The sequence below is a fragment of the Coffea arabica genome, chromosome 3c (assembly GCF_036785885.1).
Source record: "Coffea arabica cultivar ET-39 chromosome 3c, Coffea Arabica ET-39 HiFi, whole genome shotgun sequence".
Classification (NCBI taxonomy): domain Eukaryota; kingdom Viridiplantae; phylum Streptophyta; class Magnoliopsida; order Gentianales; family Rubiaceae; genus Coffea; species Coffea arabica.
This window is the reverse complement of record NC_092314.1, coordinates 41,198,582-41,223,328: the sequence shown is the minus strand read 5'-3', so window position 1 is coordinate 41,223,328 and position 24,747 is coordinate 41,198,582. Positions and strand designations below refer to the sequence as shown.

The 24,747-nt window shown below is 35.6% G+C and overlaps 4 protein-coding genes and 1 pseudogene across 7 annotated transcripts; 1 reads left to right on the top strand and 4 right to left on the bottom strand.

Moving 5' to 3' along the window:
• Positions 1 to 235: 235 nt before the first annotated feature.
• LOC113735092 (protein MAIN-LIKE 2) lies at positions 236 to 5,224 on the bottom strand. 2 transcript variants are annotated; one of them, XM_027262015.2, is made up of 8 exons: positions 5,036 to 5,224; positions 4,857 to 4,912; positions 3,106 to 3,216; positions 2,375 to 3,019; positions 2,029 to 2,196; positions 1,430 to 1,819; positions 595 to 1,207; positions 236 to 493 (listed from the first exon to the last, which is right to left on the bottom strand). In XM_027262015.2, exons 3-7 carry the CDS (start codon positions 3,196 to 3,198, stop codon positions 626 to 628), a joined length of 1,878 nt encoding a protein of 625 aa, XP_027117816.1. In that variant the 5' UTR covers positions 3,199 to 3,216; positions 4,857 to 4,912; positions 5,036 to 5,224; the 3' UTR covers positions 236 to 493; positions 595 to 625. The 2 variants fall into 2 exon arrangements, with proteins under 2 accessions (XP_027117816.1, XP_027117815.1); XM_027262014.2 differs by having other exon boundaries at positions 4,857 to 5,224.
• A 616-nt stretch (positions 5,225 to 5,840) lies between these two features.
• On the bottom strand, positions 5,841 to 6,903 carry LOC113735091 (glutathione S-transferase U7-like). The gene is made up of 2 exons (XM_027262013.2): positions 6,499 to 6,903; positions 5,841 to 6,364 (listed from the first exon to the last, which is right to left on the bottom strand). The coding sequence occupies exons 1-2, from the start codon at positions 6,814 to 6,816 to the stop codon at positions 5,987 to 5,989; spliced, it is 696 nt and encodes a 231-aa protein (XP_027117814.1). The 5' UTR covers positions 6,817 to 6,903; the 3' UTR covers positions 5,841 to 5,986.
• A 3,301-nt stretch (positions 6,904 to 10,204) lies between these two features.
• On the bottom strand, positions 10,205 to 11,646 carry LOC113735090 (uncharacterized; annotated as a pseudogene).
• LOC113735089 (uncharacterized CRM domain-containing protein At3g25440, chloroplastic) lies at positions 11,372 to 17,372 on the bottom strand. Of its 2 annotated transcripts, XM_072082754.1 has the most exons (5): positions 17,032 to 17,371; positions 15,424 to 15,889; positions 14,315 to 14,716; positions 12,987 to 13,161; positions 11,372 to 11,646 (listed from the first exon to the last, which is right to left on the bottom strand). In XM_072082754.1, exons 1-4 carry the CDS (start codon positions 17,136 to 17,138, stop codon positions 13,009 to 13,011), a joined length of 1,128 nt encoding a protein of 375 aa, XP_071938855.1. In that variant the 5' UTR covers positions 17,139 to 17,371; the 3' UTR covers positions 11,372 to 11,646; positions 12,987 to 13,008. The 2 variants fall into 2 exon arrangements, with proteins under 2 accessions (XP_071938855.1, XP_071938856.1); XM_072082755.1 differs by lacking the exon at positions 11,372 to 11,646 and having other exon boundaries at positions 12,923 to 13,382; positions 17,032 to 17,372.
• Positions 17,373 to 18,884: 1,512 nt separating this feature from the next.
• LOC113735088 (syntaxin-61-like) lies at positions 18,885 to 23,468 on the top strand. Of its 2 annotated transcripts, none has more exons than XM_027262010.2 (8): positions 18,885 to 19,025; positions 19,258 to 19,366; positions 20,663 to 20,776; positions 21,145 to 21,258; positions 21,449 to 21,642; positions 22,699 to 22,789; positions 22,964 to 23,029; positions 23,217 to 23,468. In XM_027262010.2, the coding sequence occupies exons 2-8, from the start codon at positions 19,310 to 19,312 to the stop codon at positions 23,325 to 23,327; spliced, it is 747 nt and encodes a 248-aa protein (XP_027117811.1). In that variant the 5' UTR covers positions 18,885 to 19,025; positions 19,258 to 19,309; the 3' UTR covers positions 23,328 to 23,468. The 2 variants fall into 2 exon arrangements, with proteins under 2 accessions (XP_027117811.1, XP_027117810.1); XM_027262009.2 differs by having other exon boundaries at positions 18,921 to 19,088.
• The last annotated feature ends 1,279 nt before the right edge of the window (positions 23,469 to 24,747 follow it).

Below are 24,747 nucleotides of genomic sequence, written 5' to 3'. Positions count from 1 at the left end.
GAGGACGAAATTGGCAACGATACCAGCTACGATGGTTGGCTATCGAGTTAATAGCCTTGAACCCAGTGATGAACAGATTCTTGTTTTGTGAGCCATGTATAAATTATATTATCAACTTGAAGAGGTGAAAGGAGAGTAAGCAACGAAAGTGATCACATCGTTATCACAGCAGTTTATCATAATTTAGCAATGCCATCAAACCACTTCTGGGGATTGATGAATTAAAGGCCAGAAATAGCTACCAAAATTCCTTAATCACTAAGAATATACCTAATCATTTAAATATAAAACATGACAAGTCAAAATGAATTACAATCACATTCCTTTCTGTGTTAAATTACAACCAGAAAGGCTACAGGTAAACAGAAGAAACTATTACGGTCTACCTAACTAATCAGAGACAGCCTGGCATAACAAGATATTTGGAGGCTTAAAAGATTTCGAGGCTCCACGAAAGAGCAATTCATCATGGCAGATGATCATCCTAGAATGCCTGCAAAAATGACAATGTAATTGATAGAGTCATTAACCCACGAAGAAAAGAGGTTATAGAATCCATAAGTAAGACGGTAGATAAAATTCAAAAGAATATACCTCTTGTAGTCAACATTAAAAGACACACAGATTAATGTGCCTCCACTTGCCGAGCAACATCCTCAGTGCTTTCCAGAGAGGGTTGTTGAACAACCTCAGTAGCTGTACAAGGCAACTCTGCAGCACTTTCACTTGCTCCCTGTGAAGGTTGATCATCGTCATCTTCTTCAGCTGTATGGCGGAAGTGCAAATCATCAACCTCATTAGAATCATCACAAACCTCTACTTCATCAACTTTGTGAACCATAAGAGATGCCCGTACATTCTCTGTCTCACTTGGAGGAAGACACTGCAGCGCATGATCAAGCTCATTTTCTGCAGGATATGAAACTAGTTGACTGGCCATGGGATTCAAGCGGTACAAACTATGATGATCTGTGTCTTCTTTTTTTCTCCGTTTTCCCATGCCCTTCCTCCTTACCTTCTCCTTCCCTCTTGTCCTTTTCCCAACTTCATTTGGCACGGAGGCCACCACCAATGAAACCCCAAACTGGTCCCTCAAGCACTCATGTGCAACATACCTGATTCTTGACACTGCCTGTATCTGTTGGTCATCCATCCCATGCGTGGAAAGAGTATCTGCCACATGGGCAATGTCCCTCAGTGCTGCATTCTATAGTCCGCATCAGCAGATAAAGAATAAATCAGAAGATGCACAAAGAATCAATGCATACATAGTATTACCACATATATGCATGTCAGCATCGTACACAGCTCTAATTCAAAGAAAAAAAAGTGGACAAAAAATCCTGAACTAACAGAATTGAATTGCCAGTGACAGTAAGTGATGTTTTTATTAATATTGCATGCATTATAAGAAAATTACAAGGCTTACCATTCTCTGAAACTCCGATGAGATCGGTATGGGCCTACCAACCAACTTGCGTGTTATTCTCAAGTACCAGTGCATGTATTCACTTTCCTCGACATCTTCTTCAGCCTCAACAATATGGAGACGGCGATATGACCATTCATTGAGCTCTGATTCCATTTTCAAAGAGAGGTCTACCCCGCCATCTACTCCACGGCTCTTCCTCTCCCACTTTTGTACATCTTCTGGGATTGTTTGAGTCATGTCAAACTGCCTCAGGCAACGGTCTGGAAGGTGTCTCTCTGCTTTGTCAAAGCATATCAACATTGTCTTTGATCTCCCAAGAATGAGACTATTTATAATATTTACTGGTATAACAGTATGACCGATATTTGTATAAGGAGACCAATTTACCTGTACATGAACAAGTTACTTGTTACACCAATTAACAAGAAAATAGACAAGGGTCTGTAACATCAAACAACATGCATCACATAACAAACTTACATCACAAAACAAGAAAATAGACAAGGATCTGTGACATTAAACAACAAGCATCACATAACAAGAAAATAGACAAGGATCTCTAACATTAAATAACATGCATCACATAACAAACTTACGTCAGATGCCTTGAGGGAGTCCAATGCTTTACGGTAGAAGGCTACATCACGATTTGATGTTGGACCACTTTGTTTACCTTTCCAACGGAGCACAAATGGAAAACATTCATGGATTGGATCATGCTTAAGTCGAGGTCTACCAACATTAAGATGATAGTAGCTCCAGCACTGCAACAGGTGATTTCCAGATACAGGTAAATCTGTCAACTAAATCTTTTGAAAAGCAACATACCACATCAAATAACTAATAGAAATACAGCAATGCTTGCTCTCTAAGGCTTGAATTTCCTAATATCTAGGTACCAAAAGCCAAGAAAAGAAAGAGAGCTAGTCAGCTTCAACTGACCTGTAGCAGAGTTAAGCAACCACTAATTGTGCTCTGAGATTTCAATGAGGCATTACCAAGCGCTCTATACAAAAAAGATAATGTTGCTGCACCCCATGCATATTTCCCTGCTTCTTCAAAGTCTTCAAACAACGGAAGGTACATCACAGGGACTTTGTTACCAGTGGTTGTTGAAAATATTGTGCTACCAACAAGATAAAGAAGATAGGCACGGGTGTAACACTCAACATCTTCATCTGAAGCATCCTCGGGACAATGAGAGAAGCTCTCTTTCAACCAGCTAAGTTTCACCATTCCACCACTCGTGTACCCAGAATCTGGTCCTTTTCCTAAATATTTGACACATACTGCATCACATGTGGTATATGTAACACCTATAACTGGTTCACCATCAATTGGTAGCCCCAGCAAATATGCGACATCTTCCAGAGTCACTGTCATCTCTCCTACAGTGAAATGGAATGTGTTTGTTTCTCTTCTCCATCTCTCAACCAACGCAGAGATAAGTGGGTTATCCAAACTAATAGCAGGTATCAATCTCAAGAAACCAAATCCAGCCTTCTTTACCAATTCAATTTGCTTATCAGTAAGAACCCAGCGATCCAGCTTTGAGGTATGTTCATGGCACCTAAGTGCACCTCGTTCCTGTTTGATATTAAAATTAGAATCTGCAGATATATTTCGACAAAAGAAGAAATCAAAGATGGACAACTATTCATATACAGTGTCACCTGCCCCTCCCAAACAGCAGCTGAGACATGCTTATCTTGATCATAAAGGACAGAATCATCAATTGGACCAGGGTTGCTTGAATGCATATCCATTTCTGCTTCCAGTTACATCTATTCCGATACAAACAAGCCAAAGACGATCGGAATAATTGAAATTGTTGACAACAAATTGATGCTTTGCTAAGAAAAAAAAGTACAAATGCTTTGCTAACGAAGAAAATCATGAATGCATTCATTTATGAAATTTCAAGGTTGGAATACTTTAGAATTCTTCAGAAACTAAACCCAACATGATAAGGAACCTCAGGGATAAAATTCCTTTCAACTTCCAAGATCCAGAAAGAAAAAAAAAAAGTTATCAATACATGTCATAGCCCGACTTCCTTCAGAAGCCACCAAATGCATATCCATCAATCAAAACATTTTACAAGCGTAGAAATATTTGGACACTGAAAAACATAAATTCTTTCCAATTTGTAAGCCTTCTGAAATTTCTGTCTGCAAGTACGAAATGTCTCAGTTACAGAAAATATCTGACATCCCACCACGTGTCAAGACATTTACCCACACTTATGGTTTGACAGAACTTCAAAGTCAGTCCAGCTGTCTTGCCATAGTTGACATATACAGTGATTGAATTCAACAGTCAAGCGCAACTTCTTGTAATAATGACCAAGAACATTACATGATTTTTGTACACTTGACATACCAACCAATTCATACTCATACACAAGATAGCAAAAGTATTGACTTCAGCACACTAAAACAAGATTATGTGCAAATACAGCACACTCATCAATCTACAAGCACAACAAACCTAAAAGTTGCTGGCCAACATGCAAAACAACCCACACGTCAATTATCCGCCATACACCAATAACGACCTACTAAATCAACTTATTACTATAACCTTATAAGTGTAATGTGTCTATTAAAACTTCAAAACTCTCTGCCTCTAAAAAATTTCAATGCCCTAGCCCTTCATATCTCTATTTCTAAATTTGGCAGCACATCCATCTTCCATATCATGTAACATAAATGCATCTACATCCAGTCATAGCCACGTCTAAACCACATCTCTACAAGCCACGTATCAAATTCCTTCTTAACATGCCCTAATCATGCACCACCTGATACTTTAACTTTCTATACATAATTAGCTAGCCAATCCATCTAAAATTAGGTCTATAAACCTGCATTGTATTGGCACCCATGTGACACAATCAAATGGAACAATAATCTTCCTCTACCTTAAAAATTCCAAATTTGTTAACCAACAAGTCAAAATTTATAATTTCAGTCCCACCTGAGAAAATACAGCTTCTCATGCCCTCCTCATGATAATCATGTCACTTCTGAAAACGTGAGTCTTCAACTTAAACACTTCCAAACAGAACAAAAATCTAAATTTCTTCAATTTCCAACGTAAAATTAATGATATTCCTCCACTGAGCTATCAAAGCCCTCAAATTCTGTCAGATAATTTTCCTCAATTTCCAAATTCAATACCTCTAATTATTAATCCCAAAATCACATTTTTCTCAAACTAAGCCTAATTTTCGACAATTCTAACGTTAAACACCAACTGCATGATAATCTCAATCTTAAGCAAAAATTCTTAGCCAAAAAAAAAAATCTTTCCTTTTCAATGAGCAAAAAAAGAAAATGAAAATGAAAATGAAAATGTGACAAATTATCAAAATGCAAACACAAACGTATAAACAAGAAATATACAGGAGGGGAATACAAACCGGTGGCGTGCAGATTCCGGTGCCGGCGAATTGGGGAGCGGCGGCGAAGGGCAAAACTGGAAACCGAAAGAAGCCAGATAATTTTGTTTATGGAAAAAAATATTAAATTTAGAGGGAAAAAAAAAAGAGAATAGAAAAAATGAATAGTAAATATGAAAGAATATATATTATCGAGTGACCTGAAAACTGAAAGAGGGAGATGACCAGAGAGACAGAGACAGAGGGAGAGAGTAGACGAGATCTCAGGGAGAGCTCCGAAACGACGCTGTTTCTGCAAAAGAGTGTTATAATTTTGGTGTCTGCTAAACGACGCTGTTTCCTTAAATATCTTCTTCATTCTAGGGCTGGAAATAAGTAGGGTCTGGGTCGGGAGTCGGGACCCATTCCCAGTATATACTATACTATTTACCCGGATTTTACAAAAGAATCCGTTTTATACTGTTCTGACCCGGTTCAATAGTTTTCAGGGGCTCCATTTCACCTTGCATTTTCATTTCCGGTATTTTCCTTAAAACCTAAAACTAGTTGCTAACCCGTGCAAGGTACAGAAATTTTTTTTAGAGCCTTGTTGGTGTGTATATGTGCACGTTATCTAATATTTGAATAATTATTGTTGAAGTTGATTGTTGAATAATTATTTGCGTAATTATTGTTGAGCTTTTTTTAAAAAAAAAAAAAGTTGATTGTTATGTTCGAATATTAGTTAATAAGAAGGCGTATGCCAATTAAACTACTAGTGTATTCTGGCACCGCCGACCAATATATTTTGTACAAGAAAAGGAAGAAAATAACTACTAATTACGAGTTCAATACTAGTTTTAACTAATATATTTGCACAATTGTGTTTAGATTGCATTTTTCGTCATTTTTCACGGAAAAATTACTGTAGCGATTTGATGTATGTGAGGAAAAAAGGTAATAGGGAAATGTGATCACGGAAAACGACGCAATTTTTCGACGGAAAACAGCAATCCAAACAAGGCATGACACAAAACAATGAAATATAGATTAAAATACAATAATAGGCAAAATATAATATGACGTCACATCATTAATCTAGTAGTAGGGTAATGTGTTCCAACACATACATGTTATAGGACATTGTCTTGTTCCAATGATTCAACTTTTTTCTAAGCAGTCTTGTGAGACATTTTCTGAGAAGCTATTTCTTTGCTACGTTTGGAGAAATAAGCAAACATCTGATCTTTCTGTGGTAAGCCTTCATTAATCAGTGGATGATTGAGAAAATTCTTGATCCACTCAGAAATGGCTGGGAACTTTGATGAGTCAAGAATCTTGATGGATCCAACTTCCTCATGCAGGGCCAGCTGGTAAGAAATACAGCCAGCTACGATATCCACAAAACCAATCGTTTCCCCTCCAAAGAACTTTGTCCCTCTTCGTTTTAGCTCCTTCTCAAACTCTTCAAACGCCTCCACTGCTGATTTCACTGCCTTCTGCTTCTCTTCACCACTAGAACACATAGCTTCCCACACGGATTGTCTAACCTGGACATCAATCAAAGAACAGCCATGAAATTAGGCTTGAAACCAAAGTAAAGGGTGATCAGATTTTAATGCTACAGCACAATTTTAGGCCACAAGAAGGATCAAGTAGCCGGTAATAAATAAGCAGTCAATACCTTCTCTTCGGCAAATTTAGCCCAAAAGCGTGCTTGGGCTCTTTCATAAGGATCTTGAGGCAACAGGGGAGCCTGTTTCCACACCTCATCAATGTATTCTAGAATGATTATGGATTCTGAAATTGGTTTTCCATTGTGAACAAGAACAGGAACCATTCCGTAAACAGGATTCAACTTTGACAGCAAAGGGCTCTTATTGTATATATCTTCTTCTATGTATTCATACTGAACGCCTTTTAGCTTCAGTGCCCACTTCACCCTTTGAGCAAATGGGCTTACCCAGAATCCTAAGAGCTTTACCCCACCAGTTTCTTCCATTTTAGAGCTGAAGACTTGAGAAATTTGGAAGTTGCAATAAGTATATAGACCCTGGTATATATAAACTTGTAAAAGAACAAGTCATCAATTTGAATTTTGGCAAGAAATATGATAATGATATGATGGACAAATAACCAACCCCCTTTAGTGGAGTTGGCCACCACCTTTAGTGTGGGTGAACCCTTGGCCTCCCATCAAAAAAGTGCCACTTAATGTAGCTTTGCTTAAGATCCATATGAATGCTGTGCACTCGTATGGTTCGATGGTAGTTTAGTCCCGTCGTTCATTCCCTAGTATAGGTTAGATTAGGATTAGGAGTAAGTGTAGATGTAGATGATGACAAGTAATAAAAAAAAAAAAAAAAAACATGATGGACATCTTGACTTTGGACTTTTGTGAATTACCATCCAAATTGGATTTTGCTTCTTTGCATGGACCTTTTCTAGCATCTTCCATAATTTTAAGTTTCATTCTACTGCAGATGCTAAAAAAAATTTTCCAATACGTACTTTCTCATTTTTTGTAGATTAGTTTACGGGGTGGAAAATGATTCTTTGATTTGTTAATGCTTCTATGTAGAAAGACAGGTATTGCTGGACAAGTTGCAATGTTGAAATGACTAGTAAAAATGTTCCTTTCATTTGGTCACAAGTGATCTCAGCCAAGAGATTGGATTTAGAATTTAATGGTGTATGTAGAAAGACAGGTATTGCTGGACAAGTTGCAATGTTGAAATGACTAGTAAAAATGTTCCTTTCATTTGGTCACAAGTGATCTCAGCCAAGAGATTGGATTTAGAATTTAATGGCTCGGGGGGGGGGGGGGGGGGGGGGGGATGGGCATCCGTCCCACATCGCTAGGATGTGGGTTCTTTAACCTAGACTTAAGGTCCACAGGTTTGCCTTCCAATTACCAATTGGCTGGATAGGTAAGGTTTTGGGGTCCCCCTTAGGTTTACCTCTTAGGTCCTCTTAGCTTTAACCCTCAGTCAAATTTAATTAGTTGGGTGTGTGTGTGTCTTATGTCGTTTTCGATAAAAGTGTATTAGTTAGTAACTTTGACTCGAGATCTAGGAATTAGAGGTCCTGGGTTCTAATCCCTCTGTCACTTCCCTGCTTTTTAAATCCTGTGTTCCCTTGTGAAAAATAAAAATTAAAATAAAAGTAGTAACTTTGACACTAATCTCTATCCCCTGCTATTTGCATTACTACTTATCAACTCATTAATATAACAATGACTATCAAAAGAATATTTCAGAAGTTGTATTCGTTTTATGAATTTGGATGTAAAACAGATCTGGAGGAAACTCAGTTCAACCAGTTTCTTGATGCAGAGATAAAAAAAAAAACAACTCAGCTAATAAGCCCTTTCACTAAACAGATTTCAACAGATTCTTTTATTAATTTACTAGAACCATGTAATTGGATAGAATTAAACCAATATATAATTTATAGATGGTCAATTAAAAAACCAATACTACGATTGCCAAAATTTTAAACTTGAAGTTGCAATTGCAAAGATGTATAGAGGATCAAAAATTATGAAATATTATAAATGGTATTTTGCTCAGATGTTTATAAAAAAACACTCAAAATAAAAAGCATATTACGAATGAGGATATTCATTATTTGTTATTATCGCAACATTATTTTTTTTCCCTTTTTTGAATGACTTGGTGCAATTTTTATCCTTATGTGCACGTGCTTCTCCAAGTCTTACATATTTTTCATCGTTTATTGTTCTAAAGAACATCAATATTATTATTAAGGACAAATATTATTGAAAGAAATGTATTTGGAAAAAATTAAAAGCTCATCTTTACTTGATATTTTTTTCATGTTGAATTGTGCAACTCCTTTTTTTTTAAGGTCAACATGTGTCATCAATTAACCTTTGCCCAAGTTTCCCGTTGACAAAGATTAAGAAAATGTCAAATAATGCCAAGAAAGTCTTCGTCTAAAGATTGATTCTGAAACTCCAGAATTTAGAAGTTTTGGATTTAAACCTCCTATTCCCCCTTCTTATTTCTTAAATTCCGTCATTTCTCTCTCTCTCTCTCTCTATATATATATATAAGTGAATAAGCATGTCAAATAATTCAAACAACCATGCGGTCATAAAATTAAAAGCATAATTTATGGATTTTGTTCGCCTATAAGCTTTGTTTAATTTCTTCCATGACATCTTGTTTCAGTGCACAATTTTTTTTTTTATATATATACATATCATAATTATGGCCCTTCTGTTGGGTCATTCTCGTACACTTGCTGGGGTTTTCTCCTACATTTTATGACCTTTCTCCTACTAAGGTTAGATCGGTTTCTCCAGTACTCTGGTGCAGGAAGTCTTGTGCAATTAATCCAAACGACTACAGTTTCTTTTAATAACAAAAAACTGTCTAGAAAACTATTACACTGAAGGCATCTATTTGGACGATGTGGATTAGAGATTTATCTTTAAAAAAATGGGTTAAAAATAAAAAAAACCCCTGTGATATATCTAATACACAGAAAAATCCCCCATGATTTCAAAACATAAAAAACGATATCTCATGTTATAAACTAAATTACAAATTAATAAAATTCGTTAAATTTAACGAAAATGACGGTCTCGACTATTAAATTTACCGGATTCTGTTAAGTTTATCGAATTCTGTTAAGTTTAAACGAATTCTGTTAAGTTATAATTTAATTCAAAATATGAGGTATTTCATTTGAGAGTTGGCGATTGTTTTAGACTGAATGCACTTCAATATAGACAATCCCAGATTGATGGATAACGTTGCATGTTGTTCTGATTCATTTGTGTTTGGAAAAAAGGATTATTTAGGATAAGTTTTTTTTTAAAAAAAATATTATAACACTTTTTTATGTGATATATATGAAATCAAAAGGTGATTAAAAAATACATTTATGATATAAACAAATAAAATTATACAAATAATAAATGATTAATCTTTCTTATACACTATTAGTGTATAAACTAATGGGATTGAATGAATGTCACATCATCTGAATTTGAATTTAAACACCAAATTTTATATATGTAACATATATCTAGACCCGCGAATGTATACACTGTCAGTATATAAAAAATTTACTCAATAATAAACTATAAAAGTATCTTATAAGTGCCCATTAGATACTTGTTAATATATATTTCAAGCATCAAATTTGAAATGAAATATTTATTAGAGTAAGTATATATAAATACATACACACACATAATAACTTGGGTAAATTCCAGGTGTGTTACAAGGAACAATTAGAAAAACCCATAAACTATCCAAACAAATTACAAAGGCAATTAGCACATTAGTTTTAGTATTCCAAATTTGACCTCAACATTCTCCCTCCCAGATTTTTGAGAGAGAGAGAGATAGAGCGCATTTCCGTGCAGATTTGTCAATACATTGCGTCATTGTGGCTAAACTTGTCAATACATTACATGCAGATTGTCAATACGTTGCGTGATTGCAGCTACAATTGATTATAAAATGTAAATTTACATCATTGGGATCTTTGACATTTTTCCAAGACTATCTACAATAGCCTTTGAACCAAATTGGTATGGCGACCTTAAGAAACTCACGCACCGATGACATGGGAAGGCTCACACTCCCCCCCCCCCCTCCCAACACAAACATCAGACTCATGCTGTCCACCTCTCCCCCGGTAATCTGATCCTCCAAGCTTCACAAGACCATATGCATCAGCACAATCGCAGTACACTATTTTATCAACAAAAGGTGATACAAGATACCATTACAAAGCCCACATGCGCCAAAAGATGATTAAAGTGAATACGTTGTATTGTTATACTCAAAATGAAAATCTTCTTTGAAGAAGTTGCAGATGTGAGCAATAAGTTTAGGAAATCCAATAGATGAAAAAGAAAGTAAATGAAGGCAACAGAGTATGAATGAAGTACCTGCCAGTTTTCCATCACTTCTGCAGGTGTCTATTCCATGCAAGCCTGGTTTTGTTAGCCTTCTGATCACGGCAACTTGGGGTTTTAGCGCCCAGGGATGTGCCAGAACTGCAACACCACCTGCTTCAAATATCAGTTCAACTGCTTCCTCTGCATTTTGTTCACTTTCCCTGAACAAGAACTCTCAATCAATCTATACAGAAGTCATATTGACCAACTTAAGAAACGCACAAAATTTAACTATATCACACTAATTACCTAGAATAAGCAGGTCCACCATCATAAAGATATCTTGAAAAGGCCAGTCTTAGGTTCTCTACATGGCCTGCTTCAACCAAAGCACAAGCAACATGCAGCCTCTCAGGAGCAACACCTGTGCCTGCTATCTTGGTCATATGCTCCCACTTGAGAGATAGCTTCAGTTTGTTTAATTTTGAAACTATGCTCTTTGCACTTAGGAAACACCCATTCCTTGTACCAAGTATCAGCTTCACTGATTCCTCTATCCTTGATGGTCGACACACGCTATAGTATGCGAGAACATGAACTGGTTCTTCTGATCCCGTCTCTCCTCTGTTTATTTATGTTGAATATCAGAAAGAAAATAAAATGTGCAAACAGGAAATAAATAAATCAGCAATCCATTAACAATCAATGAAACTGTGCCACAAGACAGCCAGTAAAGTTAATAGGAGAACTACCAGACCCCTAAAACATGTGTTTTAGCTACTGTTTTTTAATGCTAGATATAATTAAGCCAAAGAGACGACTTTAACTTGGACAGAAAACTGTGCTAACTTCAACTCTTGGAATAATCTTGATCCCAAATCTGAAAGCTGCTTCCTGGGCTTCAGGTATACCAGACATTGTATCATCATCTGTCAACGCAATTACTTTCACCTGTTCAGGATATACATACTAATAAGTTGTAATAGTCTAACCACATCGTACTCTTTAAAAAGGCGCAGACTACTAGCATATCTCATGCTAATAATATTAGAAGAACAATAGTGGAGCAAAGATCTTATAAAGGATTGAACTATAAAATCCATGAGAGGGGACAAAGAAAAGTATTCATGGCATATAAGTCCATCAAGGTAAATAACACGTATTATCAGTGATGCTGAATTGCAAACATTGGAAAATGATTCTAAACGAGCACAGGGGACAGTTTCCAAACAGACATCTCTAGTGGACAGTGCTAGCGGTCCAAATGTAAACCACTGAAATTTCACAAAATCTAAGCTGTGCAGTATGCTTCTCAGAGTGTTTTGATAACTTTCCAATCAGTTTTGCCCCATTGATGGATTCCAAAATCAGAAACTGGTAATCACAGTAAACTCTCCCTGTTTTCTCTCTGATTAAAATATGCTTACGAACCACCTGCATACACTAAAAAAGACCGAACAAAAGGAAAGGCATTAGTCTCTTGTTAAACTATGTAAAGACTTCAACTTTTTATAGAGCAAAACATGATCCTCTGAACGCAATCATAAATTATAAACAATTCCAATATCAGATTCTTCAAAACACAAACAGAACAATTTTCATAACATGGCTTTTCACAAATTCCCAAATTTAACATATAAGAATTACTAGGATAGACAAAAATTGAATTCGGAGAAATCTTACCCCATTTTGGTGGGCTCTCTCAACAAGCTTGGTAGGTGATAATATCCCATCACTGTGAATCGAATGAAAATGAAGGTAAAAGACCAACTTCTTCAGATCATTCCGGTGCACCCCCAAAGTCATCATAATTTCAGCGGTAGATGAAGAACCAGCAGAATGGTCCAAGAAGACCCATTCACTGGGATTTATATGCTACAGTTTGTTCAATACTCAATCTTCTCTTGCTATCATCTCTCTGCTTTTTCTTTTTATGCTGCAATTATTAGAGCAATTGGTACCATTTGGCTTCTTTGGGCTATCTTTTCACCCAACATTGGAAATTTTTTAGGGAAATCTGTCATTATAAGAGTCAAGGAAATGCTAGACAGGCAGGGGATCTTTTTGGACATGGGGACTTTATAGGGGAGTGGATGTTTCAGGTAGGAGTAGAATCACTTGTAGCAGCAAAGAAGAGTTAACAAGATTGACACCTCTACCACAAAAAATACATGAATCATCATTTCCCATCAGCAAATCCAAAACATAATCCCAGAGAAAGAGAAAATTGAGATAAATGTGGATCACGTGGATAAGTAATTTAGGGGGCCAAGCAATATTTGTTTTCTTACAGGAAAATATTTCAGCAAACAATCAAGTATCAATAGTTGTACTCGGAGGCATATTCTCCTTTTCTTTTTTGTAATGAACAAGGTGTTCAAGATAATCTTCAAGCTCTTTTTCCAATTTCTCGATAAACTGACTTGTGTGCTCCAGGGATTGCTCATATCTATACTTTTCTAAGGCCTGCAGCAAAGAAATCAAGAGGCTGATTTGAAAAATTAAGCTCATTGTAAAACCCAAAATTTTCATCTAACATAAAGTTATACATAGCTGATTTGAAGGAAATCAACAAATATCATCTCCTTTCAAGGAAAGAATGTTTAAGAAGCAGCTATGAATCAGAAAAAGAAAAACTGCCAAAGGATAAACCCAGCAAGTTACAATAGGATCACCTTTTAATAGTCCTGCAATACCAGACAATAAAATGTATAAACAAACATCTATTGCCACACCTCAAAGCAAAGCAAAAAACAAGATTATAATTATAGGCACTGTTGTAAGTACCAAGTAACATGTTCAACATTCTACTACTCCACTCATCTCATGCAACACAATATATCAAAACAGAAGCAAGTTGCAAAGAATATTTCCATGCTTGTTCTTAGGTAAACCCCAAATTTAATTTGCAAAAAGCTCCAATGGGGTACCAATGTGGATCCCGTTCTGTCTAATCTTCCACGAGTCACCATGTTAAAATCAATACATGTCAAGAAACATCCTAAACTTAAGTTCCTAAGAGAGTAGGAGGTGGCAACTGATGTACTAGGGTTTGAGCAAAAACCAAATGATCACCAACTGAAGGACAGGTAAGCACTATGAGAAACACAATCAGCGGAACCCAATTAGATTGATGCTCCAAAAAATCCTTCAACCTAAAAGTAGGCTGCATGAGGACACAACTAGAGGAACCAATTAGCTTGATTCTTCAATTCAGCATTCAAGACTTCAAGTTAGGCCCCTATTTTCATAATTACACTCTCCTGAACCCAGTCCTAAGAAAATGTTATAAGTAACATATACAATTTCCTTGCATTCTTCTATCCTCAGACCCAGTCCCCCCAAAGAAAATGGTAGAAAGCAATTGGAATGGGGAAAGAAGAGAGAAGAAAGGAGAGCAAGGAATGGATGAATAACAAGGCAAAAAATTTTGGGCAAGGCAGAAAAAAAACTTTGGAGAAGTAGATAGGAAATGGAAGAAGATAATTTAGAGGTTGAAGAAAAAGGAAGGAACATGTAAGAAGAAAAAGAAAAGGGGAAGAGTAACCCTCTGTGTTCCCTTGATTTCCAAAAATTTTTTAAAAAATTATCAGATGTAGATTAAAGAAGTAGGGATTACCTTAGCTTTAGAGAGTGTATCTGGAGGTGACATAACAACTGGTTGAACATAATTCTTCCCACGATAGAAGATTATAATGTTGTTAGGTTTAATGTCAATAACAGTTCCCTTACTTAATCGAGCTAGCTCTGCAGCATATTCATGAACCTGTCCAGGCTTGCAAGGTTTGCAAATGACCTTAACCGTCTCGTGCTTCTTCCAATGGAGATGCATATTAAGAACAACACCTCCAAATACACCTCGTCTCCCAACTGGAACATAGTTTTTCTTTTTCTCACCAGTACGCTTCAGGTAAAACCTCTCTTCTTCAGTTAAAATTTCAGGATCATATGTTTCCACAGGAACTTTAGATACCTCATATTTCCTCAATTTCTCAATCAGCCAAGCTTCCTTTCTTTTCGCCTGGAGTATTTCAATGAAACTTACCATAAGTACCAAACCATATAAAAATCCCCCCACCAAATAAATAAAATCCTCCACCCAGTGCACTCCCAAAGGATATTTTTCATGTGCATGTGTCAGGGTAGAGGTGAGGGTTTAGCCTAGGTTTACTTAATAAAAAAGGGGAAAAAAAGAACTAAGACATTACAAACCAAAAGATGGAATTGGCTATTTAACCATTTGAGTCCATAATTCTGCTCATTTAGTTGATCAAGAAGCTTCAATGGCACAATCAATGCCTACAATCCATTTATCATGGAGATTTTCTTTTCCTTTTCATTTTCAAAAAACACAATACTAAGTGAGACTTTGTTTGCTAACTTTGTGCACCACGTACTTAAGCCTTTATCATGTTTAAAATGTTAAAATTCTATCAACGAGAAGTTAAAGGGGGGAAAAAAGAAGAAGAAGAAGAAAACCACAAAAACTTGGTGAACAATTTGAGAAAATAAATAATGTAAGATCTTTTTCCTGGTACCATTGATACATATAATTGGCAACATCTCTGTATGTATCCCCACTCCTTTGAACGCAATAAAGATTAAAATGGAAAGGCAACAATTGTGAAAAGAAAAGAACAGGTTTGACTGAAATAGCCCTAAAAGAATGGTAAAACAATTGCAAAGACAGGCACGGCATAGAGAAGTATAAATCAAAATCTCACCAACCTTTTCAAGTTTATATCTTATCCTAACTTCTGGGTTTGGAGAATTCATTTTCTTTTTTGCCTTCAACCTGTAGAACTTAAGCTCATTAAATTTTGCTTTTTTGGACATTTTAACCTGCTTGCCTGCCTTCTTTGCTTTTCTTTGTGACCCACCATTGACTGATGGACTACCAAAATTAAACCTGACACCATCTTTATCTGTCTTCAGCTCAATCGAAGGATTACTGATGTGTCTAACTTGTATGGATTTTGAAGAGATATTATGTGACTGCAAAGCCAGCAATCTATTACTTAATAATGAGCTTTTCTTCATAGAAGGTTTAGATTCAGGAAAAGGTTTTTCTAGCCAGCAATCTCCTTGGTGTGCGCTTGTGTAATGACGGTGAAAGTGAGAAAATGAAGTAGCTTCAGGAAAACATGGAGAACTAGAAATATTTTGGACTAGGAAGTCACAAAGAAACAATCCCCTGCACAAAAACAAACATCGACATCAGGTTCAACCAATTCAGGAAAAGAGAAACAAGGCAAGGAGTTGACAACAATTGGAGTAGAAGGAAATAAGAAGATTCAGCTAACACAGACAAAGCAAAGAATAGAGTTCCAAAATTTCCTGCAAAGGAAGATGATGGGAAATTTTGATTACATTCCGACAAAGTATACATACTGTTGCTATCGTGCCTATATGTACCTGGCCACATGGCTGTGTACAGAAATTTGTCCATCCTCATTTCTTTATGAGCAAATGCTATACTACCTCAAAGCTACAAGCTTCTTTAACTTTGGGTCATATGCATTGCATAGATTTAAGGTGTGTTTATATGCATTGGCAAGCATATATGTCTCAGAGCAACAAAGCTAAGTGTAAAACTATTTCTGCAGCTATAAACCTCGAGAACATGTTAAAATTTTAATCGAAACTTAACTTGAAAGACATAGAGAACATATCAACAAATGTAATTCCTAATTCAGCAATAATAAATACAATACAATTTTTGCTAAAGAGATTTATTTTTGCTGTTTATGTTGCATAATTTCTTCCCTGAACTATCCAATTTGTGTTCTCCTCGCTTGACTAGTCATTGCACAAAACCTCGCACTGTAGTGCCAGGCTAAAACTACTTGAAGTTAAATTGGAGTTCGAATTTCATGCCAATGAATGTAGTTGCTTAATGAAAGTTAAACCGATTTCAACAGCCACGATGCTGAAGCGCTGGATTATCACTATAATAGCTTCTTCTTTTATACAGGAAGAGAAGTTTTGCAACCTATTATATATGGTTAATGAAGCGGCTTAACCGAATTTTGAAAATTTGTTCAAAAGAAAAAAAGAGCAAAAAAGAACTACTTTCTACAATTTTAGATTTTTCATCACATTGTATCTTAAGCAGCCACTGCAACACTACTACATCATAAATTAAACACATGAAACACACACACACACACAAAACATATCAAATAAAATTCACCAAAAAAAGAAAATAAATAAGCATATGCCAAACTAAATGAAAAGTAAGAGGAAAAATTTACTTCAACCCTCAGCAAGAAAATTGCAGCCAAAAAAAAAAAAAAAAACCAATGACAACAGATTGAGATACAAAAAATGAGTTACCTTCGGGGAGAGGTTAGAGTGGAGTTGTTCTGAAAAATATATTTGGAAAAGCCGCCGCTGCCGGAGCCACTAGTGGCACACTTCTTCAGTGGGATTCTGGACAACATGATTCTCGCTACTCACCTCGGCTTTCCATCTCGTTTAATCAAGTCTCAATCGAAAGACACAAACGGATCAGGAGGATTTTCCGAAGACTTAAGCTTCTTGAGATGTTAGAGGAAAATGCTAGAGAACGGGTTTAGCCTGGACCGGAGGAGTACGTACGACGAAGATCGTAAGAAGAAGAAGGGAAGGATTATTAGTTTGGAGGTAAGGGAAGGGGGACTCGCAAGTTCATTTCCAACCATTTCACGGCTAGGATGAACCGGTGCTCAGTGGACAGTGGGGATGATACCACGCAAGCAACTTTTGCACCAGCAAACCGTCGACGTTTTAAGCGGGAAAATTAAAATATGGCCAACCTTTAAAGGGTAAATGACCAATTTCGGTCAATTTAGTTATAAACTTCTATTTGTAGCTATTTTCACACCTAAACTTATTTTGTGGTCTGATTAAGCACCTTCTGGTGGCACGACGACTTGAAACTAGGGGTGGCAATTCCTGACATGACCCAAAAATACGATACGAATCTAATACGAAATTAATGGGTTTGGGTTGAGGTTTCGGGAGTTCGGGTCGAAATCGGGTCGAACCCGATGAACCCGAAAAGAAAACAGGTCAATTTTCGGGTCAACCCGTGATGACCTGATATGACCCGATGTGACCCGTTTACGAATTAAAACTAATTTAATAAACATAAAAATTATTTTATCTAACTAAACTAAATCATTCTTTTTTTCCAAAGGCATTAATTACTTAATCCTAAATGAATTTATTTAACTTGTGTGAAGTTAAAATTATTATATTTGGACAAATAATATATTATGTTATTTTTTAATTTTATGCTGTTTTAATTTATTTTATATTTGGTTTGGGATAAAACGCTTTTATGGTGTTTAATTTATTTTAGATTTGGTTTGAAATTATTTATTTAAATTTTTATTACTTGATGATGTAATTAATTTTGTGAAAAATTGAATTTATTAGAAATTACAGTGATAAATTAATAAATGAAAATTAAGTTTCGGGTCATTTCGGGTCGATCCGCCAACCCGCCAATCTGAAATTTTCGGGTTCGTGTCAAGTACCCTGACTCGTTTCGGGTTGACGGGTCGGGTTCGGGTCAACAGATTCTTTGTTATACTTAAGCCTCAACTCGACCCGCCAACTCGAACCCGACCCGATTGCCACCCCTACTTGAAACCAATCTGACTTCTAATTGTCCAACTAAACAGGGTTATTGTAGGAATATTATTTACGGGATTGTAATAAATCAAGTAAATTGTATAAAAAATCACATGATTAAACTTTCTTAAATTTCATCTTTTTTTTATAGGATTTTAAATTTTTATATGGTGACTTTTTACATGATTCATTCGTTTTATTACAATTTCGTACGTGACATTTCCATAATACTCCTCTTTAATTAGTTAATTAGGAATGAAATCAATTGTAGATAGTGTTATCATCTCAAAGGTTCTTAATTGGAATTACAAAATGAGTTCAAGAATCAAATTGGCCAGATAACACTGATAATAAAGTTTTATGCATGAAATTGCCTATTTTTCAAACTATTCCAATTTGCTAATCAAGAAAATTTCCTACTCTCTCTAAACTCGGACAAAAGCAGACGAGTTAGAGCCCGATTTATGCTTTCACCACAAGGGCCCAGATACAAATAAAAGCCCAATTCATTTTAGTTTGATTGAAAGGATGATAAAGCCCAGTCTTTAACCGTAATCAGAAAATGATACAAATATGATTAAAGGGAAGGGAAATAAAATAAAATAATCCACATTAAAAAACGCTGTATAACGAATACGGCCCCCATCCGTTTGTTGAAAAAATAAATAAATATACGGCCCCCATCAAGTTGTTGGTGAAGGAACAAATCTGTAAGTTTTGGTCTTCCGTCTGTTGTCAATTTCTTCTAAGAAGAATTCTTCCTTAATTTTCAGGTTAGCTCTTTAATATTTATAATATTACTTTTCTAATGATAGTAATATTAGATAGAACTTCCAGGTATGTGACTGTGTGTGATGGGAGGTGTCTACTGTGTGATTTTGAGGAATTCAGGTCTTCAAAGTTGAAATCTGAAATGGGTTTTTGTTGATTTCTTGAATACAGTTTATACGGAGTAAAGATTGAATTTTTGGGTACAAATAGTAAAAGAAAAGGAATGTCATCTTCAGCTCAGGACCCTTTCTACATTGTTAAGGAAGAGATCCAAGATTCTGTAAGTTTATTTCTTCTTGCAGAAATTAATATTTCGTTTTCGGATCAGTGTTTAGTTAATTATGCTGTCAATTTTTTTTTTTATAAAGTCCATGATTGTTTTTCCTTTATGATTCTGATAATTACCATTACTTTGTTCTAATGTTTCTCTTATCAATGTAGATCAAGCAGAATGAGGCATTTATGCTTCTCTTTTTGTAGATATTTGGATGATTACGATTAATTACAGTGACATGGTTATTGCTTAATTAAGTTCTATGGGGATTGCCTGAAATCTGGAATGATTATGTTTTAGAAGACTGCAGGCCAAGATGCTGGATATCGTAATTTGGCTTTATTGCTAGGATAATTTGGGAGGCCCCAATGTAGAACGTCATCATTGAAACTTTCTTGTTGAATCTGCTCAAATTGGGTAAATTGGGTTTGGGTTTGTTTAGGGTTTTCCGTAGCTGCAAAGATCTAAAAATAGTAGCATATTTGTGAGATCATGTTTGTGCTTCGTGGGCATGTTTGACTGGGTATGCATGATGAGCTACTTATGTTGGTCGTAATATCCAAAATTAAAAGTGCCTGGGAAGTAAAAGACAGAGAAAGTGGCTTCTTGGGTTAAAAGTGAAAAATTCCTACTTATTCAATAAAAGTGTTAGAAAATGTGCTTGTTTTTAATCCTTTTGGAGGTCATTTGTATAAGTAGGTATTCCATGGCATTGAAAATCGGGATAGAAGAATAACATGACCTTTTGTTCAAGGGGTCTCTTAACTTTTAGATATTTCTCTCCTGAATTCGAACTGTAACTTCTACCTCTTTTAGCATTTTCCACTTTTTACCTTTTGTATGATCTGAAGTACATTAGGTAAATAAGATGCAGAGTTGCCACAGAAGATTTTGATACTCCCATACAGGATGTTTTAAGGATTTCAAGAACCAAGACCAAAAATTGATTTGCTTCTAACACACACTTCTAAACCTTACTCTTTCCCACTTGTCCATGCCTTGATGTCATTTGTGCTGACATAAGTACATTTGCTTGGGTGGATACATGCAGACGCAGACAGACATGTACTTGGTTTTTGTATACGTCTGAAGGAGCACAAAGATAGTTAATTCTTCACTTGCTGCAATTAGAGCTATCACTTCATGTCCTACTAATTGTTGATGATGTCTTATCTTCAAATGCTCTTGGGTCTCAGCCACCTCCCTTGGAAAAAAAATTTTGTTGAGCGTTCTGTTTGTGTGGTCATGCATTGAAATTTTCTTGTATGTGATATTTAACTTGTGAATTACTTTCTTGGCCAGATTGACAAGTTGCTATCTAGCTTTCACAAATGGGAGCGTCTTGCTCCAGATAGTGGAGAGCAACTAAATCTGACCAAGGAACTTCTTGCTGGTTGTGAGAGCATTCAGTGGCAGGTATGCATTGCAGTTTGTAATCATTGAATTAGGATTTCTCCTTTTCTTTTTTTTGATGTGCCTAAAATGACAATCAATCACATATCTTCGTAATTGTCCATGAAAGTAGCATGGTTACGATTTTGCTTTGAAACTCAGAAAGATGCATTTCGTAATGCTTAATGACTCCTTTCATCTTATACTACATGGTTTTTTGTGAATTCAACAACTTATATAAATGTTAAATTTTGTAACTTCCTCTTGTCATGGTGTGATTTTTTTTTTAAATGCCAGTTTATTTCCCCAGATTTTCTCTGAAGGTTTTGGGTTGCATAAAGGTACACATGTATCTTTCATAAATACTGAAGATCTGTTTTTGTGATAGGAAGGTGGATGAATTGGATAAAACAATTTCCGTAGCAGCAAGAGATCCTTCATGGTATGGTATCAATGAACCAGAGCTTGAGAAAAGAAGAAGATGGACCGGCAATGCTCGAAGTCAGGTATTTGTTTATAAGTTGTTCCATAGCTGCTATAATTGCAACTTGTTATTCCTTGTGTTACTGTACAGGAATCTTCTTCTGCTGTTTAGGCATAATACATACTACCCAATGAATAACTTATATACTGGATGGATTTGCTTTGGATTTATCAGACACTTGAGGTTAACAGACTTATGTGTTGGGTAATTAGGTCGGCAATATGAAGAAGGCAATAGTAGCTGGGAAGGAGTCTAATGGCATAAGCTCTTCAAATGTAAATGGAATGCGTAGGGAACTCATGAGAATGCCCAATTCGCAACAGACGGACAGATCCAACCAGTATGTTACACAAGCTAATGATGATCTCATTTCCTCAGAATCAGACAGACAGCTACTTCTCATAAAGTATGGTCTTTTGTTTCATTATCAACCTCTTCCCAGCTTATTCTGTTTGATTTATTTTCTTTTGCTATATTCTTTGTTTTTTTTTTTCCTTGTCTTGAACATGATCTGTTTGTGTTCCTGTTTCTTTCCTCAAGTGATGAATATGCCTGACCAAACAACAATTACAATACAAATGATTGTTTGTGAATATATAGAATTTTTCTGGTTAGTTTTCCCAGGATTTAAAGTTTTGGTTTCGCAACATTTGAATGTGATTTTGGTTAACATCTTTAATTCTCTCTCTCAACAAGAATCTGAAAAATAACTTGGCAACTTCATTAGAAGGTTATTCCCCATTAAGCATCTAATACTTTGATTATTTGGTAAAACAATAGGCCGAGCTCTAAGAATTTGTTTTTAGGACATTTTTTATCAATTAGCAAGTAATTGCTAAATTATGCATCACGTGATTATACTACATGCTTTAGGCCGTGTTTGATAGTCTAATTCAGCACTTAAACTTAATAGGCTCGGAACTTAACATGTTTAGATACGTTTGATAACTAAAAGTAGAATATCTGAATTAATTAAGTGACACTGAATTTTCTAGGCAAAACTTGTTCCAAAAAATAAGTGATAAGCTATTCATTTATCACTTAATGTAATATACACTCAAATGTATCAAATTTAGTACTTAACAATTCAGTAACTTAATGGATTCAGATTTCAGATTTCAGTTTTAAGACTGATCAAATGCACCCTTAGTAATTGCTTGTCAGCATTTCAAGGAAACTTATTTTGTCCATTAATTGACCTTATTTCATATTTTTTGATAATTTTTTCTAAATTATTGAATTGAATGCAGATTTACATAATTACTGAAAAGAGTTTTAAAAAAATTGAAAGTAAGCTTGATTCTTGTTAAGTGTGAAACTGCAAGAATAATAAAATTTTTTAGAATGTTCAAGATTTCAAAATTATGGCCTGATTACTTGATCAACTACTAGATCATTCAATCTATAGTCGTATTTTTGGTGTTTTATTCATTTCCATTGTGTAATAGTGTGGCTTATGCAGGCAACAAGATGAAGAGTTGGATGAGCTCAGTGCTAGTGTAGAAAGAATTGGAGGTGTTGGCCTTACAATACATGAAGAACTTCTTGCACATGTACTTCTTTTGACACTTTTTGAACTGTCATTTCCATTCTGGAGAATTGCTATTAGAGTGAAATTTGCTGCATCTCTGTTGTGTAGTTACCTATCTTTTGTCCAAAGATTTTCTTTAGTCAAATATTACGAAAATCAAACAGCACTCCTAAAATCCAGTTTTGTTGGTGTGCAGGAAAAGATTATAGATGACTTGGGTACAGAGATGGAGGGAACATCAAATCGCCTTGATTTTGTTCAGGTTAGTATTGCCATCATATGACTTCTGCATCTTACTTTGGTTTGTTCCATTCCTATCGTTGAATGTAAGAGCTGATATTCCACTTATTGGCCTCAAGTATTATTACCCCCCCCCCCCCCCCCCCCCCCCAAATTCTCTCTCTCTTTTGGTCTGAATCTTGTTTAATTGAAGTTACACTTCCCTGCAGAAAAAGGTTGGCATGGTAATGAAGAAGGCTGGAGCCAAGGGTCAATTTATGATGATTTTGTTCCTTCTCGTTTTGTTTATCATTCTGTTTGTGCTGGTCTTTCTCACATAGTCTTGAAAGATTTTGGCATTTAGTCTATTGCATGAGGGAGGTTACCACTGTTGGAATAAATTGGAAAATTTTGGTGGATGTATATGAATTAGAAATTTCTTTTCCATATATGAATTAGAAGTATACCATCATTGGAACGTTGTTGGCTGTGTTGTACTTAGCAGAGCTTCTTAGTTTCGATATTCTTTGCACATCATAGAAGTTTACAGCAAAATTTTGTCCGCTTTTGCATCTGATTACAAGATAGCTTGATGTTATGATGCCCAAGCAGCAAAATCAGTTATTTGCCTTTGTGTTCTGCTTCCTGGTTAGCCTTGACTCTTTATGATTCTTGTGCCCTGTCCGGCAAAATGATTTTGGCTATTCAAAAGTTTGGTAGTACCAATAGTTGATTGAAGTAACACTTTTTTTTTTGGCATCTTTGTAATTTTTTTTTTCAAGAATATGATAGAAGTTTGGCTTAGAATTGCAGATATCTATTCAAAAAAGGCTAGATAGCTTTTTTTTTTAAAAAAAAAAAAATTTCCAAAGAGGGGACAGGAGGATTAGAATTTAAAATCTCTAATTCCTGGGGTTCGTTTGCTAATTTAGGGTGCGTTTGATAAAACTGAAGTCTGAAATCTGAAGTTTGAATTCATTGAGTTGTTGAATTGTTAAGTATTAAATTCAATATATTTGATTGCATATCACATTAAGTGATAAGTAAATAATTTATCACTTAATTTTGGAAGTAAGTTTTGTCTAAGAAATTCAGTGTCACCTAATTAATTCAAATGTTCAATCTTTGATTATCAAATAGTTTGAATATGTTAAGATTTGAATTTATTAAGTTTAAGTGTTGAATTGAATTATCAAACGGAGCTTGAGTTCACCTTTTCCTTCGGAGGTTTGACTTTAATGCCTTGTTTGGATCCTGGACTGCGGGAAGGAATTTGACATATGATGGGAAATCATTTGCCTTGCATTTTTCCCATACCAAGATAAGACTCAAGAATAAGTGTATTTTTGACCTTTGATTGAACTTATCATGAACACTGTCTGGATTAAACCTCTTTTTTTTTTTTCTTGCTTTTCTTTTTCGGTGAAATTCTTGACTCAACTATTAGTTCAGTCTCATTCCCACAAAAAAAAAAAAAAAAAAAACTATTAGTTCAGTCTCTATTATTTCTGTGGATTAACGTTCTTTTGCTCAATTGAATTTCTGATTTCCAAACAAAAGCCTGTCTGGTTTGTTTGTTTGTTTGTTTGTTACTTGCCCTTGAGAGTTCGTGGAGCCATGAATTCCTCCAAAACATTTCATGATTCTTCTTTTTCTCCATGCAACAGACCCGAGTTGGGCTGTCTGTTGCCAATGTTGCCATACAACAAATATCTGTTTATCTTGTGTTAATCGAAACATGAGATTAGCATGCAAATTTTA